The following is a 17,854-nucleotide window of genomic DNA, read 5'->3' on the forward strand; positions in this document are numbered from 1 at the left end:
ATGCTTGATAAACTGTAACGGCGCGACGAATGTTTCATCTAAAAATCTATTATCTTTGACCTCTTTTACGTTAACCTCTTTATCAGTCTCGCGTTATATAATACATTTATCGATGAATTTTTGCTAAATGATATTGTGTGACAGAATGACTATATTTGGTTATAATACATTAGTATTGTCTAATTCTAATTCTATATTTCATCGATATAAATTTATAATTACATATTTATTCGATGGGTTCTGCAAGTCTGTCTGCAAATAAATATATGTATAATATTTTCCAATTGCTTATTCTTCAAACGGGGATATATTATAGTATTTATAAAGTGTTATAAATACTATAATGTGAGTTTACAAACTCACTTTGTTTATCGAAATTATACTATTACGAAATAATTTTGTATCGATAAGATATTCGATAAGTTGTATATTTGCAATTATCCCGAATCGTATGATTGCTGGTAATATGTCTTCGATTGCTGTGATTTTACTTTTTTAATAGGTCACCACAGATAATATAATAATATCGCAGATAATAGATTTTATAATAAACACAAAATGTATTATTAGTCGATATACCTAGTACAATAGTGTTCTAGGCGGAGGTAAATTGTTGTCCTTGTCAGATCATAAACAGGTTCTCTCCTTAGAATACAAACTGAATCGCACTCTACTCACAAAAGTTAATCCAAATCGATGAATACCCCGGTTCGGGATGTTATCTTGTTAGAAAACTCAAACAATATTTAATATAGTAACATCAATTAATCGGTTTTTTCACCTTTCTTTAATTAATTAGAATTATGCATAAAATTTATATGTAACTAACAACGTAATTTCAAATAATAATAATTCTGTTATTTAATTTATTTATCCCGAAATTGAAAAGGAGTGAGCTAATTAAAAGCTAAGCGCGGTAAATGGCGCGTAAGTTATATTTGATTATTAAAATTTTATTTTTTTGTATGTGTCGGACCATCCTCAGCAATTAACAGTTAGTTAAAACGTAGATGTGTTCATCAGTGAACCATGATAGATCAATACTACCTCAAAAACATTTAATCTGTAACATTACAAATATAATACTTTGTTGATAGTCAAGAGCCGTAAGATCTTATTTGGCCCAAATATACTCGCGAAAAACTTGCATATGTAATAAAATAATTCATAATGGTTGTTCTTGCGTTCTAAATGAAGCTGAGAGCAAACCATTACCAGAATCTTTTATTTTATATACAAGTATGCGCAAGTATCCTAAGTTAACTGAAGGACTATCAGATCTTAAGTTCATACAAATTATTTTTCCCAATGTCCAAGATGTACATATTTATTTTTACAAGCTTGCTGAATGTAGACAAAAATTTTCAATTTTTATTTTTAAAATAATTCAAACTTCTTTATAGATGTGCAACGTAAACACGAATAATTAACAAACTTGTAATAAATTATTATTTTTTTAAAATAAATTTAAAGACGAAATAACTATCTCAAAAATATTTTTATATTAATATCTGTAACCTCACTGCAAAATGTGTTGGAAACTATAAGTGTAAGATATGTATTAGATATTTTGTTAAAAATATATAGAAATAATTGTGCCATATAGCCATATAAATAGTTTATTACGACCAATTGTTGCGAAATCATTCTTACAATCTTAAAAAATTAACAATGTTAAAAATAATACATAATCTAAGAACCAGAGTAATATTAATAATTACAATTATAAGTAATATATGAAAAGTGACAAGATTAAGAAAAATTAGAAATAATGCGTAAAGATATAATTTCTACGATATTTGATTAAAAATAAATAAATATAACACAAAGAAATACTTCAAGTTAATACTTAAATGGTCGCTGTGCAAATATATTCTTTGTATTTACTTCTGTAGTTATAATTGCATATATCTGTCGTTTCCAATTTTTTTGAGCAACCGTTCACTGAATTCTACGTGATTGGTTCTCCTCTATCCAGAAAGAAAATTTTGGCCTGGGTGTTTTCTGATCTTTACGTCTGAAGGTGCGCCTCTTCAAACTCGAGTCCTGAAACGTCTCACCCGAGACACCGTCAGTCCGTGCATCGCACCTCTTTTCGCCATAGGCCGCCAAAGAGAATCGCGGACACTTCTCCTTGAGATCCTTGTAGTTTCTCGGCGAGGTGGACGACGGCAGTTCCGTGGGAAGATTCTGCGACAGGCAGGATACGCAGCTCTGCTGCACCTCGTTGCTGACTCTCCTCAATGTCCAGTAGTCTCTGGATGACGTCGAAGTGGTGAAGTCGCTGTCGCAGGTGTCATCCTCGTAGGACGCGAGGGCGGTCGCGGAATCGCCGGCGCCGTCTTTGACGTCGATCATCTTCGGAACCGCCGGCTTCTGATGCGCGTGCAACGACTGCTCGCTCACGACCGGCACATTAGACATCGCGCCATTCGACATCACGAAGTAATTCGCGCACGTGTCCGTCAGGAGATCCTCGTTACTGGACCTTTTCCCGCCCGGCTCTTTCAACTCAAACGTATAATTTAAAAGCATATCCAAATGCCTAATATGTCTCTCAATTTCAGATATACGTGTTTTTATCTTGCTATAAACTTTTGACGCTATTTGTCCTAAGTCTATTAACTTTGCATCCTTTAAGTATATGTTTAGCTGAAACAGATCAATATTCGTTGAAGGTTTACTATAAATAAATATTATAATTTATTCTTGCGTATATAAAGCATAATGTTTAGTTTAGTAATATTATCATACAATAATTTTCTACTTCTAAACTAGAAATAACATTAGAATATATATATATATATATATATATATATTGAATATAATGTATATGTGTATAAGCGTGAATATGTGTGTGTGTATGTTGTTTGTTTGTGTGTGTTGTGTGTGCATACACACATACATACATATGTTCATTTTGTAGTATTTCTAGTATTTATATATAAGCTATAAATATGCTATTATAATTCATTCTTGCTTTAGCATTATGTTATTAATCATAACGTTTATAGTTAGCTATATCTCATCATGCAATAATTTACTACTTTTAAACAATTAGAATATATATATATATATATATATATAATGCATATGTGTATAAGTGTGAATTTTTATGTGTGTTAGTGCGTGCGCATATATACATTTCATAGTTTTTATAGTATTTATATGTACGCTACCCACCTGTAACCTTACATGTAACTTGGTGTTTGCTGAATATAGATATACTTCATATAAATAATAATCTTAATAATTGAGTATAATATTTTGATATACAGAACTTACTTTGTCTAGTACCGTTGTATTATATATGTGGTTGATGATATTAATTAAAGCTGCAGTTGTACTGATTTCTCTAAAAACAGAATATCTATAATTAGTATATATTACAATTTACCACGATTGCAGACAGAATATTTATAGGAAAAATATTATTACGGTGGTTTGCTGTCAATGTTTGATAATATTCTTTTAAGGAAAATTTCATTCGTAGCATGCCTTACAATAAAGGAATTGAAAATATTAATATAAAATTTGATGTCTCTCTTTGTTCCATTTTGCCTTTCTCTCGCTGATTTTTCATACCAAAGAGTGTAAAATATATAATTTATAGCAAGATCGTCTTTGAAACAAGTAATATATTCTTGATATTCTTCCACAATGTCTGGCCATATAATTATTTTGCCTCTTGTTAAATTTGCACCTGTTATCAATTCCGCACTAATTGTGCGGAAATTATTACAATATGCCCATTTCTTCCAGTACGGTGTAATTCTATGGTTTTAAAAGAGATAATAAGAGTACTTATAAAAGTGGCATTTTGTAGTCGAGCGTAATTGCATGACTATAAACATTAAGAAATATTTATACAAGAAATTTACTTATTTAATGTAGTATTTTGTAGATATTCTTCTAACACTAATTGAGCCATTTGTAAGCACTCAGACAATTCGACTGTACATGCCCATTTTGCAATCTCTTGTCTTAAACATTTAATCAAGTATTTTTCCATCGAAAGTTCCTTACATCCTAGTATCTCCAGAGGCTTGGTTAATATTTTCCCCATTGTTTCCTAAAATGACGTAAATTTTGGTATGCTGTATTTATCATAGGCATGATGTGTGAGCGTCTAAAACTTCTTTCAGCACATCTTTCTAGGCTTAGTATCGGTATTCTAATTCTAGTCTTAATATTGTACAAATACAAATAATATATAAATTTAAATTACAATGCGCGATAATACTACGGTTTAAGATTTCTCATATTTTATCTGAAAATGAGATTACGAATTGTAATATACTTTTTTTAGTCATACATATTTTATTTGGTATTACTTACCTAACAACTGTAGATACAGATAATTGTTTCACACGCTATCTAATATCTACGTTTTTTTTACTTATTAATTACTATGTTCAATTAATTAATATAATAATTAGTTATAATCTGGTAAGTACATATGTTGCTTGTTACCTTAATATGAATAAAATTAATTTCGTATTTTGACAGTGGAAGCACACTCGATATATATTCAAACACTTTGAGCATAGGATACCATGCTACGTAATCTGTCTCTTGCGTTAAGTATTTCGCGAGAGCCCAGAATTCAGTTGCATTAATCTGACGTGTCAGCAGGAAATGAAAAGCGTCATCAATAATTTTAGCACGATTAATAACACTAATGCTTTTATATTCTTTGGAATTGAGATAAAGTGAAATTTTGCGCAAGTTTTCCATGTCGTAATTAACACGATAGTATCCTGTTGTAAAACAAAGAATTTTACTGATAATTATATTCGTGATTAGATTGAGAGTAATATTTCTCCATCGTCATTTGTTTGTGTTAAAGAAACATAACAAAGATATTCGAAGTGATCATAGTTGCATATTCACGCGTGTCTGCGTTCGTACATTAACATTTTTATGCAAGTATGTACATACATGTTATGCATATTTTTTTATTATAATATAGATTATTTTAATGTACTAGTAATTTTTTAAAAGTTGCTTCAAACAATAATACTTAATGATATTATGTAATTTAGTTATTTTCAGAAATGAAAAAAAACAACATCAAAATTATACATATACAAAATAAGATTTTTACTATGTTCATTCAACAGATTCAACATGGAGTAGCGTATCATATGTTTTATATGAAGTTATATCTGATAGTATATTTATATGCATGCATGGGATGTTCATTAAATATTTATATAAATAAAAAATACGAATATAATAAAAAATATTTAATTTCAGAAAATAACGATATTTAATAAACTTTTTTGTGATATTTAATATTTACCTGCTTGCCGAATGTCGACCATTATCCAGTCATCTTTAGCATGAATCACAGGTAAAGACGGGTTTTGCGGTGTTAATTTTTTATCGGATCCTTTTAAGGAAGATTTTGTCATTAAACTTATGGGTATCCACCATTTACCGTAACTGCAGTGATGCGGGCCATTAAAATATTGCGTCAGCAGTCCGTAAAAAGGTATTTCTTGTGTCCATTTTATGATAGGATAATGCTGGTAGATTATCCATTTTAAAAAATCGTGTGATATGTGATATTGATCCGAAAAATAATATCCGAACCAAAATTCATTGACAGTCAATGAGCTGAACTTGCTAAATTAAAAAAAAAATTATTACTATTGACGATAAAGAATTATAAACATCGGTTAAATATATGAAAATTAATGAGATAGAGATGAGATATATAAACAACGATGTTAAGAATTTAAGGAATAAGGTATAATAAAATATGAAAAGAAGTACATAAAAAGAGAATGTTATTAAAAGGGAGAAAAATAAATACAAAAAGAAAAAGGATTTTTTAAATATATAGCAAGTAATGTGAAAGAACAGTGCAAAGATTTTATTGCAATGTGGGACTTACTGAATTCGTCTGTATTTGTTTGTGTTACTCACTATTTGTGGAGACATGTGCGGACACCATTTCGAAACACCTCATCAGTAACGGTGTTTTGGAGCATTCGCAAAACAACAATTTCTATGATCATAAATATTCAAATTTTAATTAAATTTATTTGAGCCAACTGCTTTTCTATACATTTATTTCTTTCATGATATGTATTTTTACAAAAGCTGTAGCCAAATATTTAATTATTAATAAATTCTTACCTTTGATGTAACGGGGAAAACTAAAAATTAAATCAATCTGCGACAAATTATAAATTTGTGGAGGGTTCATATCAAAATGAGAATCTAAGTGAAGAGAATCGTATTGACTCTGAACTATGAACAAGTCCATCATCTGGGAATTATTGACGAACTGAAAACGAAATTTTGCAATTGTATAAAGACTAGATCATATATTTTCATTGTGATTTAATGCTGCCTTGCTCATTATGCAATAAGAGTTTTGTTATTTTAAAATATAAAAGAGTTGTATAAATAATTAAAATTATATAGAATATTAAAATGTGATACTACTTGACTGTAAATCATTAGATATTTGTTAAAATTTTTTGAGAAAATTTTTTGTTATTGTCTTCATGTTATCTCATGTTCAAAGTTCAGTTTTGTCTGAATATCGCCTGATACAATAGATTTTACAAAAGTATCGAACATGATCTACAGGATTCTGATCATATCAAAACAATTATGTGTATTAGATATTTAATTGGACATGTTTTTATTCTGCATGGTCAGACGCTGTTATGCTCATTGTTGTATCAAGAATTTTGTAATTTCTTAGAACTAATATTAGAAATATTGAAAATTATGAAAATAAGATGCTACACGATTGAAAGAATACTTGTTGTCAAAATCAGGTAATAAAGTTTTTTATTAGTGTTTTGATGTTATCACGCGTTCAATGCTTTTAAAATTTTTAGCTGTATTTCTTCTATACTATACCTAGATTTTTTAAAATATACAACACACACATAATCTGTTGGTATTCTGGGCTTACTTAGCATTAAAACCGGCTTAAAGAATCTTTAAATAAATAAATCTATAACATTTATGCGGCATTAAAAAATGTGTAATTACCTTAACGACAGCATCTTCTCCGAATAATATAGCAAGACCTTCGTGTAACCAAAAGTGAGACCACCAAGATGGAGTGATCACGTTACCAAGCCATTGATATGCTATTTTAGATGCTATAGAGCGTGCGATTTCTATTTTACGCATAATCGAGTCTAATTTGTCCTCACAGATCAGATCTGCTTCCCTGAAAATTATTATAAATGCTGTTTTATTTGTAAAACCTCTCTTCATTTAGAGTAAATTGTTATAATTTGCTGTACACACATTGCCTTATTTCTGGAATTATGTATTACCTGTGAAAGACGAGTCCCCATTTCGACATGCCGTTGTCTGGCAAATAATGTGGAATTACAATATGATCCATTTTCGGAATCTTTATTTCATTAAATTTAGATTCCAAATGCAACGTGATATTTTTTATAACTTGCTCAGCATATTTTAGTGACTGTAGACTTGAGCGCTTTGCGTATAAACAGATATTTTTGTTAATTTGAATATGAGGGAAATTAGTCAAACTAACCGAAACTTGATAAGTGGACATCGGAGGAGTGGTCTGAAAGTGTGTCCACATTAAGCCATCGTCACCCACGTAATTATTTCGTATTGGCATGTTCGATATAGCCGTAAAATTGCAATAATGCTTTATAGAAATGTTAAACGTGGCCTTTAAGTGCGGTTCATCCCAACAGGGAAACAATCGTCGGGCTCCAACCTCTTGAATGTGTGGTGCAATCAATCTAGCACAGTATAATAATATATTAAAAATTTTTAGTTATATTAGTTATATTATAATTTAGGTTCAAATAATATAATTGAAAATTAGTGTAGGATTATAAAGTTAGCTTGAAGATGCTTTTAATTAAACATTTTGATTATATCGTAAGCGATATGTAAGCATATAGAATTGAGTATAAATCTTTCAACATGTCTTGGAAATTGCTTTTGAAAAACAATAGAGATTGTTTCCATATCATAGATTTGTGCAAATATGTGTAATAATAACATTTACTTACATTAGGTTTTCATCTTTTTCTATGTAAGAACTTCTATAGAAGTTTTTTGCATTGTTATCCGTAATTCGACCCTCGTATACTATTGCTAGGATGTAAAGCCCGGGTGATAAAATATCGGAGAAATCGATGCCTATAACGTTTGTTTCAAAGCTACTTATAAATTTTTTTGGTATATTATATACTACTCCATTGCGTTCAATTAGACAATCCTTTATATCTGATGTATGTAGTGCGTGCAGTTTTATATTTCGCGTTGATTGAAGGATATTGATGGTTATACGGGATATTCCATCAAAAAGAAAACTGCCGTATTCTTGCTTTGTATATGACGGCCGTGTCATATTCGAATCATATTTCTCGAGAGATAGATTTAGTTTTATGTTATAGTGCACCGGGACTACGTGGGACGGTAATCGGAAGTGATTTGCAACACTGGAATTATTTAGCTCTTCACCAGTAAGAGCAGTTATCGTGATAATAAATATTAAACTGCTACTTATTTGTGCCACGTCCATGTTGAATCATTTACTGTTCAAATACCTGTGTAGGGATATTTTTATTAAAGAAAGTATCGGCTAATACTAATGGCAGTAGCTAATACTAATGGCAGCTTATAGTTATCTATGCTTAAAGATCATTGAAATTATTACATGAGAAATTATTACATCAATTATTGAAAGAAAAAAATTAAAATAGATATATTGCGTACACGTTTTCAAATAACACCTTAACATTTTCAACTTCAATATTATTATATATTGTGACGGTTGTGTTTATTACATTATTAATAATAATATGAAATTTTAAAGAGAATTTGTTTATATTTATAAAGTGTTACACTTTTAAAAACTTACTTTATGTATTAAAATTATATTTCTGCGATCTCATTCTTTCGGTAGCTCACCACAGACTAACAGGATCGTAGGTAACGGATTTCATAATAAACACAAAGTGTTATTAGTCGACATAATGCTAGCCAACGCGCGACGGTAGATCGTTATCCCTGTCAGATCATGTCAACAAGTTCCTTCGTTAGAATACAAACTGAATTTTGGATTTGGCGTTAAGTTTTTCAAAAATTTGATTTTACACGTTCTTAAATGTTTGAAAGTAAAATTATATTATAATCATTAAATCTTCAAAAATTTTTATATATTTAGAGTATTTCTGGTAATGATTTTGTCACTTCTCGTGGATAAATAGAGCGAGTTAAATTGAATAGGGTAGTTTTCTACTAATTCTGTCAATAATTAATGAGACATTAATTAATGGAAATTTGTTCAAATTAGTATACGTCCGCGCGCGATTTAGGGCGACTATCTTTCAATGAATATTCAGTAATCTAATGAATATTCCACGCGGTTATTCTGTATTTTATGTAAAGAAGTGCAAGTAAGACGGCGTAATATAAATATTATTTTTATAATTTTATTATTCCAAATATCGTATTTATCGATGTAATATTAGCCGGTTTGCGAGAAATCATTATCCATTCTTATTAAATAATGTTAACAGATTTTTTCGATTCAATACTAGCGTTTAGCGCCCATTTCTTGAAATGTTTTTTCGACATAACTGTCAAACTCAAAACGAACTTTGCACGATAACACGCGAATAAGCAAGTCATTATACAAGTTCAATGTATCTTAAAATCGTCCGCAAATTATATCTAATTAGATAAAGAATGTCAAAGCGCGATATGTATTCAGATTAAAGCATCCTTAAGAAAAACGACTATCGCCCGTAATTATCGTGAAATAATAACTCTTATTTTACAGCGTCATATTTCCGCGAGCATTAATTCAAATTTGTCTTGCCGCGCTCTCCGTGCGTCACGTGACGTCACCCTACGTCACGCGCCGGCGCGGCGCCGCCAACGGTCTCGTCGCGCCACTATCGGGTCGCCTCGCCGCGCCGCCATACTTGCCGCTACTTCGCTCCGGGTTGCTCCGGGTAGGACGCTCCGTACTTTTCGCGTTTTCCAAGCGTGAATTGCGCGTAGATACGATATCGAGAGTGATGAATATTTGCGAACGATCATTTCTAATACGCGAGTGACGGTGTGATGCGTGGAAATAATCGCATTCGTAAGGTGCTATGTCGTGCATCGTTACTTATACCTGTTGCATCGCGACAAGTTCAACTCTCGCGCGCCTCCCACCTTACTCCGGTTCGTGTGTAATATATTACTCGCGCAATGTCGGGAGTGCCGAATAAAATATCGGGCGATCGTTATTAATACGCGTGGTTCGAGGAGATGAGATCTATAGATGTCGGAGCAACTTTTCTCGGCGAGAAGACGGGATCGGAGAATAGCTCGGTTAATATATTATTTTATTTATTAAGTATCATAGCTCTTTGGAAATCTTTGCGTTTTTTCGCAATAACTCTCCGTCTGTATACGTGGGTCTACGACGCCGTGGCGTCCGAGCCAAAATGATATCTGCTCGTAACTGTAAAACTTGCAAGCCTGTCCGGAAATATTAAAAAAACGATGTTTATCAAAATGACTATAAAATTATCAAGTACAATCTAGACAGGTGTTTTGTGAATTTTTTCAGATTTTTAAAATAGATACTTTAAGGTAGGGAAAAATAGCGCCAAACGTGACAACGTATACACTCTGAGGATGTAATAAAAAACGTATACAGACGGAGGGTTGAGTATAAAAATAAAAAAAACCTTTCTATAGTTGATAAAATTTATAAAACATAATATATAGTATTTATGTAAAATGAATTATACATGATGAGATTTTAATTATATAGAATTATCATAATTATATGAAATATTCTTATATTAAATATGTTTATTTTTTGCTATCGTAGTAATTATTCTGTTACGTTTTAAATAAAAATGTAGTTAAAATATTGTGTTTGGAATTTAAGGGAATATAATAAATCTATACTAATTTAATAAAAAATAATTACGTATATGAATAATTATATTTATTATATTTCCAGGGCCAACTGGAAAGGGAGTGCAGCAGCAGCAGCAGCAGCAGCAGCAGCAGCAGCAGCAGCAGCGGCAATCGGTGAGTGAATTAATTAGGCAATCTGCTTATTAGTGTTGTTGCGTCATATTTTCGTTGAACTCACGTAAAACTTGAAAAATATTGTTTAGAATTTTCAGCAATATTTAAATTTTTATTTTTTAAATAAAATATACAATTTTACTTCAGAATAGATATATTTTTATTTCTAATTAAATAAAAATATTTTTTAAATGTGATATTCAATATTTATGTAAAATAAGTATTAATGTGTGATAAAATCTTATTATAGTTACGTAAAATTTTCCTTGTTAACATTTTTATGTTTTCCACTTATTGAGAATTGAATTCAATAAATAAATAATAAATTTGACGCAACTTGCTATTTGCTTGTACATACATTGATTCGTATGACAAGAGAAAGGAACGAGGAACATTGAGTAAGGGGAAATCACGAACACGCACGAGTATGTAAATTTTCCAAAATTTTTTTACTAAAGAAACATATATTTCAGTAACGAACACACACGGACAAATCAATGGTCGAACTAAATCATACAAGATTAGGTACTTCGCTATTTCTTCTTTGCCTCTAGAAGGTTACAATGCTTTGGTTATCTTTTTTTTTGTTTTGAATATATTATAGGATATTTACGGAGATATAATTAGTGTTCCTCTCTTTCGGCTTTTTAAGCGCTGAATTATTTTATACCAAGCGGCTCGAAGTTCCCCGTTGTTCGATCATGGTCATTGTGTTCAGCCGATCAATCGCACGATCAATCGAATGAACGCGTCTGTTTCGCGCTATTTCTAATCGGTATACAATAGTTTGCTATCGCTATCGAGTCCATCTGCGGAGACGCGCTTCGATCGCGATCGTGCGATTCTCGATTGGCTTACCTGTCGCTTCGTCGCAAAAGGTAACGTAGCGCACTGTCACGCTTATGCGAATTTCCATATTTCACACGTGTCCACGATAAAATATATTTGCGGAATTTTTACCGAGCGATAAAATCCGAGATTATCCCATATGCTCTCCTGAATATTTTATTGCAAAATGTTTTATACAGTCCTTTGCTCAATTTTTCACGATAAAGCAGATATAATTTAAACGCGAGTTGACTAAATTCTTGTCAAGCGACACTTCTGCATCGCTCAGAGTGTATATTAAAGTCTAACCTTCATCATATAAGTCTTAAACGATAATTACGTTTTATTCATCGGAAAGTTATTTTTAATTTTAGAAAAAAATTTATAGCTAGATTGTATTATCGTATTTTAATCAAGATTTTATTAATTTTGCGGAATTATAAATTTACTGAGCAATAGAGATTCTCATTGCAACATAAATGTTCATCTATTAATTTTTGTAGAAATATTCTTTTGCCATTTGACAAATACTTACTTCAATTTCTTAATTTCTTTTTAACGAGATATTAAAATATTAGAATCGATTTTGATAGTCACAATGGCAAAGTCACGATTAAAATAGTAAAAACAATGCCAGAAAGATTTCGAGATATAGTCACCGAGAAATAATATTCAGGTAAATAATGTTTTTGGAGAACCGGATTGATTGAGATCGAATCGTAAGGAGAACCGGAAAAGTGCATCAGGAAATTCGCGGATAAGCGTTCAAGCGCTTGGACGATATCGTTTGAAAAACCGTTGGCAATGTGTCGACCCGTCCTGCTGGCGATGGACGGTCGAATGTGTGGACGAGCACTACTCGTTCGACTTTTCTCGAACGACGCGCGATTTGTAAAATCGATCAGTAATATTCTCGCGGATGTTAAAAATCGTATGAAAGTGTGTACAATATTATGTGAATTTGTGACTCTTAGTCCAACGGCAGTCTATGCTTCTTCCTTTTTCTTTTTCTTGCTTCATTTATTGTTACACACGTGATATGCGCGGATCGATATGACAAGTAAATAACGGTAACACGTGTACTTAAACTACGTTCATCGAGCCTATCGACCGTTCGTATTCTTTTCTTCCGGCATTTCGTCGAGCTCTCGTTTATAATTGACGGCGATATCTGCATAAGAGCGCTCGCACGACACGTGGTGTTATCCTGTGCAATATCAAATAGAAAATTCGTTAAACAACTCTTACGATATCGTTTAACAAGCTTCGCGATATCGCGCGCTAATTACGATCCTGCACGCTGCGATATAAGCTCTTGTAAATTGTATATCGACGTAATGCCGACTTAAGAATTATTTTTATTGCATTTATTACTCGAGATCGCGATTTACGAAACAAAATTAAAATCGATGAATGTTCAGACGGAAGAATTAGATCAGACAATTAGAATTTATAAAATTTAAATATATAGGAGTTTATTAAATCCTCCGATTGCTCAAAGCTCCAGTGAGGCATAAATAATACAAAAAAAGATATTAGCCTTAAAGAGCGATAAAATAACAGTTCGGTGTCCCTGGAGATTTGTACTTTAACGAGAGCTTTTGCTTCGTAATTACAATTTTGTGCTGTATAATTCTCGGAGATGGAAATGCGCAGAAATCGCAGCGCAACTATTCGTTTCTTTCAATTGTGCGCTTCTTATCAGGAGTATCGAAATCTAGCTTATGAAAGAATTTACACTGAAAGCATGTTAACACGATAGAGGGTGTATCTCTATCGAAATACGCGAGTTCTCCTTGTTCGCATCTGATCTCGTGAGACTTGTGAAATTCGCGCAAAGCTTCGCTTATCGCCGTTTTTCTCTTCGTAGGATCAGGAAATATTTTCTCTCTCGTATTACACGCCGATTGCGAACCGTTCTTGAGATAAATACACACGCGAGAGCCATCGCTCTTCCTTTCTCTTCCTCTCTCTCTCTCCCTTTCTCTCTCGAGTCGCATACGTACAACCACACGAAACATATGCACACCGGTACACGCAAGCTTATTTATTTTATACTAATATTATAATCGAGAATCCTCGGCAACTGCTATAGATAAAAACTATAGAGTATAAGATGTGACGTCGGTACGCGTGTACAGTACAGATTGCTGCAAAAGATAGACTCTACCGAGTTCACAGCGAGCGCAATCAGCTTTGCTCGATAAAAAAAGTTCAACAGTAAACATTTTAAAAATTTCGGAGCAAAAATATAAATATATAAATCGTATCTTATACCGATATCGTTGAAAATGTTCGAATAGATAGATTTGATAGAGAGAAATTCTTTCCTTCCTTCGATCCTTAAATATTTGAAGGTTTTTAGATTCTTCCTAGAGTCTGAGATTACAGGATCACATCATTCTTGGATTCTTGGACCCCACATATATCTCGCGGATCTCGGAACATCTGCATCTTTAGATTGTTAGATTCCTATCTCCGTGATTTATCGAACTCTTTAACCGATCCTTAGTAGCGCAAAGTTGTAGATTTCCAATGTAATTATTGTACATTCTCGGTAAATCTTATCTCGTTAAATTTAACATTTGCTCGACTGTGAATCCTGCGGAGAACAATTTTTGCGGCACTGTTAAAATGCGTCGGAGAATGCATCACTTGATATGCGCCGCGGCTAAATATACAGTATACGATAAGAATAAGATTATACAGATACGTAATCATAGTAGTAAAAAGTAAAAACAGTATGAAAAATTATTGTATTGTTTCCCATTATTTATTGTTATGTCGTGCTCCGTACTCTCGAAGTTGCCAACGCGAATTTTGATCTATTTTTTTTTGCATCTAGTGAAATGAATATATTTATGAAAAGTTATCCCTATCCTTCTAGATATTTTTTGTGACAATAAAATATTGCAAAAAATGATAATTATTAAATTTGTAATATCTATTCTACATTTAAATTTATTCATTTGTTCAAGCCAATTATACTATATGCCAATGATTACTCAACAGCTTATCTTCATTATTTTCAGTAACAAATATCACATACGAGATTTCTTGTTTTTCGATCAATTTAGCGTTCGATCAGTTTCGAGAGTGGAAACGTCCTGTTACAAGTACGAACACTATGATATCGTATTATGTGTACGATGATCTTTATGATGGTCAATATTCTCGGAGATGACAGTACTATGACGTGCTCGACTAATGATTAATAACGAACGATACATGTTTAATAGCAGCCTTTTCCCAATGGAACTGAGAGTTTAATGAATCGTCTGATACAATGATATTATTATTTAAGTTTAAATTACATGAGGCATATTATCGAATAAAATGTTTAGCAACAACGTGCATTGTTAAAGTTATCTTTAGCTACATTTAGTGGTCAGATCTTTTAAGAAACTATCATTTTCGTGCACGTTTTTATATCTTTTCTTTTTTCATCAAAATTTTGCAGTCAATTGAGAGATATAATTACTCAATTAATATAAAAATAATAAAAAGTTTAACCTACAGCTCGTTATGCCTAACGTAACATTTAGTCTCGAAAGTTTATTTGAAGTTGATGTTCTCTTAACATGCTACCGCAGCAAAGAATGTAGAAAGTGCTATGCTGAAGACTCTTTTGATGGGAGTATTTCCATGTTCTCGATGGCGATCGCGGTGAATGATACTGATTGGTGAGTGAATTCTGTTCGTTATGATAGCTCGACTATCTTGCAGGCTGAGATAAATCGTGTCCAAAATGGTTTATTATTGTCCGCTTACATCTTTTTCTCGCTTTAGGTCATAAACGTTACCCACATCCGTGAAAATACTCCCCTCGTACTAACTACTAACATCATTGAAATCTTGTTTCATTCGGATTATCACGCATGCCTCGCGTCAGTTCGATCATTTCGATCGTACTGATTTAGATATTGCATAAAATACCCAATATTCGAAAGATTTTATCGAAGAGTGGAATTGAATTATCTGTTTCGAAAAAAAAATCTGGCGATGCATAGGTCAAATTTCTCACCGAAGATCTTGTAAGATAAGACGTAATAATAGAATGATTAACTTCGAAATTCTGCTGCATGCGATCACATGCTCAAAATAGTTTATAGTTTTATTAATCGTTAAACAACGATGATAATACTCGTGTATTTCTCAATACGAATTGTAGAGATATACAACGTGTAAAACCGGCTTTTACGGAACTTGTATGGAGGTAGATCTCTTCTTTACCAAGTTGCAATTGACAGAGACCGCCTTTATCCTCATTTTACACGCGTGTATTCCATCTTTCATTTACCGAATGTGAACGTTGTTTACTCTAATTTCGATTGGTAATAGAAATTATAAATTTAACCAAATATTATGCGAACTATTTGATTTATATCTAATGTCAAATCTATAAAAGTGTTCAGTCATATATTTTGCTCGTTATTTTATATTACCAAAATGTTCCATAATTTTTCTCTTTAGAAACTTCAAACACACATACATGTATATTAGAATCCAGTAGCTTATCTTGAAATGACAGAAATAATTAGTACTATGAAGAAATTAATTGAAGAGGACAATGCATCGCCTGATTCTATAGAGAAATTTTTATCCCGTTTCTCGTTATCCCCTATCTCGTATTATCACTATTATTATCGCTAATTTCCAAGGGCAATCACACCATACACTCGCGTTCATTCATTAATCCTTCTGCTTTTCCAACACATCTGTCTATATTGTATAGATTCATCTAAGTTTTTTTCTAAACTTTCAAGAAATACAAGCGCGCTGCGACATTCTATTCTCATTTCGTGAATTTTTAATTAATAAATCTTCGCGCTACAATGAGCTTGGAAATCTAGTAAACGAAGAACTGTCGTGGAATATATGCGATAAAATTTGTTTAGTACGAACGAGTTTTAATGCAAGATTCTCACAAGTCTATCATGGTAACATGAAACAGACAAAGTAAAGAATTTTTAATTATTCATGGTACGCGACGTATATTTATAAATTAGAAAATAATCAGTGTCTGCATCTGCATTATAAGTATAGGCTCTCTCACCCTGCACTAGTAGAAATGTATATATTTAATAAAGATCTATCCTTTTTCGTGGAATGCTTTACGGAATATCGCACGATGTTATGCAACAAGTTACATACATTAGAATCATTTTATCCTATACATTTTTTTAACGCGAAATTTCACTACTAGATTTCTCTCGTATTTTCTAAATCGTTAGAAGACGAGTATTCTGGACATTCCCAAAATTGTTCCACTTTTAGCTTATCTCTTTAGTTGCCTCTATCAGGTATACGTACATTGATTTTGAAAGTACACACGGTATAAATGCGCTCAATGGATCGACCACGCCGAACGAAGCTTTACCAATTCGTTGAGTCGTGTGAATTGTGCAAAAAAAATTGGTTATTTAAAGATTATATTGATAAAATTAAAGAATTTACGCGTCGATTGCTGTGATATGCAGATTGCGATATGGTATTTTAATTTGATATGCATACTTAAATATGAAATTATTATTTGCCTTTTGTGATTGGCGTTTGTCATCGGCTTGATCATTTTAAATTAACATACATTCTGAAACTTTTTGCGATAATCCCAGAACAATTATTCTTACTTCATACAAATGTTTATTCCAAGAAATATTAGACAAGAAATAAAAAGATATCGCTGGACAGAGATTTCAGATATTTTGATTATTTGATGAATAGACAGTTCTTTTCATTTCTTGCGTATATATTTCTATTCGGAGAATGCTAGACAGCATTGGAAATATATTACATTTAATCGGCGCATGTATATCTGCTGGACGAGACATTACGACGTGATAACGCGCCAATCCCTTTTCCGCACTGTTGCATCGAATGTAATGACTACGCGAGTGTATCGATAACGCGCATTTACGATTTCTTCGCGAAGAAATATATCATTCATATTAAATTCTTA

The 17,854-nt window shown here is 32.1% G+C and overlaps 2 protein-coding genes across 2 annotated transcripts in view; one reads left to right on the top strand and one right to left on the bottom strand.

Moving 5' to 3' along the window:
• Positions 1–1,605: 1,605 nt before the first annotated feature.
• On the bottom strand, positions 1,606–9,186 carry LOC139774777 (glutamyl aminopeptidase-like). Its single transcript, XM_071710237.1, has 12 exons — positions 8,888–9,186; positions 8,034–8,573; positions 7,314–7,757; positions 7,021–7,204; positions 6,148–6,298; positions 5,935–6,016; positions 5,306–5,631; positions 4,474–4,760; positions 3,882–4,072; positions 3,439–3,774; positions 3,286–3,355; positions 1,606–2,652 (listed from the first exon to the last, which is right to left on the bottom strand). Exons 2-12 carry the CDS (start codon positions 8,546–8,548, stop codon positions 1,942–1,944), a joined length of 3,297 nt encoding a protein of 1,098 aa, XP_071566338.1. The 5' UTR covers positions 8,549–8,573; positions 8,888–9,186; the 3' UTR covers positions 1,606–1,941.
• An 817-nt stretch (positions 9,187–10,003) lies between these two features.
• LOC139774779 (uncharacterized) overlaps positions 10,004–17,854 on the top strand; it is a 211,392-nt gene continuing 203,541 nt past the window's right edge. The window contains exons 1-2 of the mRNA XM_071710244.1: positions 10,004–10,353; positions 10,997–11,067. The gene's annotated coding sequence lies outside the window, so the exon portion shown is untranslated. The remainder of the gene's footprint in view (positions 10,354–10,996; positions 11,068–17,854) is intronic.

The sequence above is a fragment of the Temnothorax nylanderi genome, unplaced genomic scaffold (genome assembly GCF_030848795.1).
Source record: "Temnothorax nylanderi isolate EJ_2023f unplaced genomic scaffold, tnyl_v1.0 TNYL_tig0087_pilon, whole genome shotgun sequence".
In the NCBI taxonomy this organism is placed as follows: Eukaryota; Metazoa; Arthropoda; class Insecta; order Hymenoptera; family Formicidae; genus Temnothorax; species Temnothorax nylanderi.

What these genes read in the sequence shown, in the direction of transcription:
- LOC139774777 (XM_071710237.1), bottom strand. Translation starts at nt 8,548, where the DNA reads ATGGACGTGGCACAAATAAGTAGCAGTTTAATATTTATTATCACGATA. An exon ending in TGGGGACTCGTCTTTCACAG is followed by an intron (nt 7,205 to 7,313) that starts GTAATACATAAT and finishes AATAATTTTCAG; the next exon opens with GGAAGCAGATCTGATCTGTG. An exon ending in GGTCGACATTCGGCAAGCAG is followed by an intron (nt 4,761 to 5,305) that starts GTAAATATTAAA and finishes GTTTTACAACAG; the next exon opens with GATACTATCGTGTTAATTAC.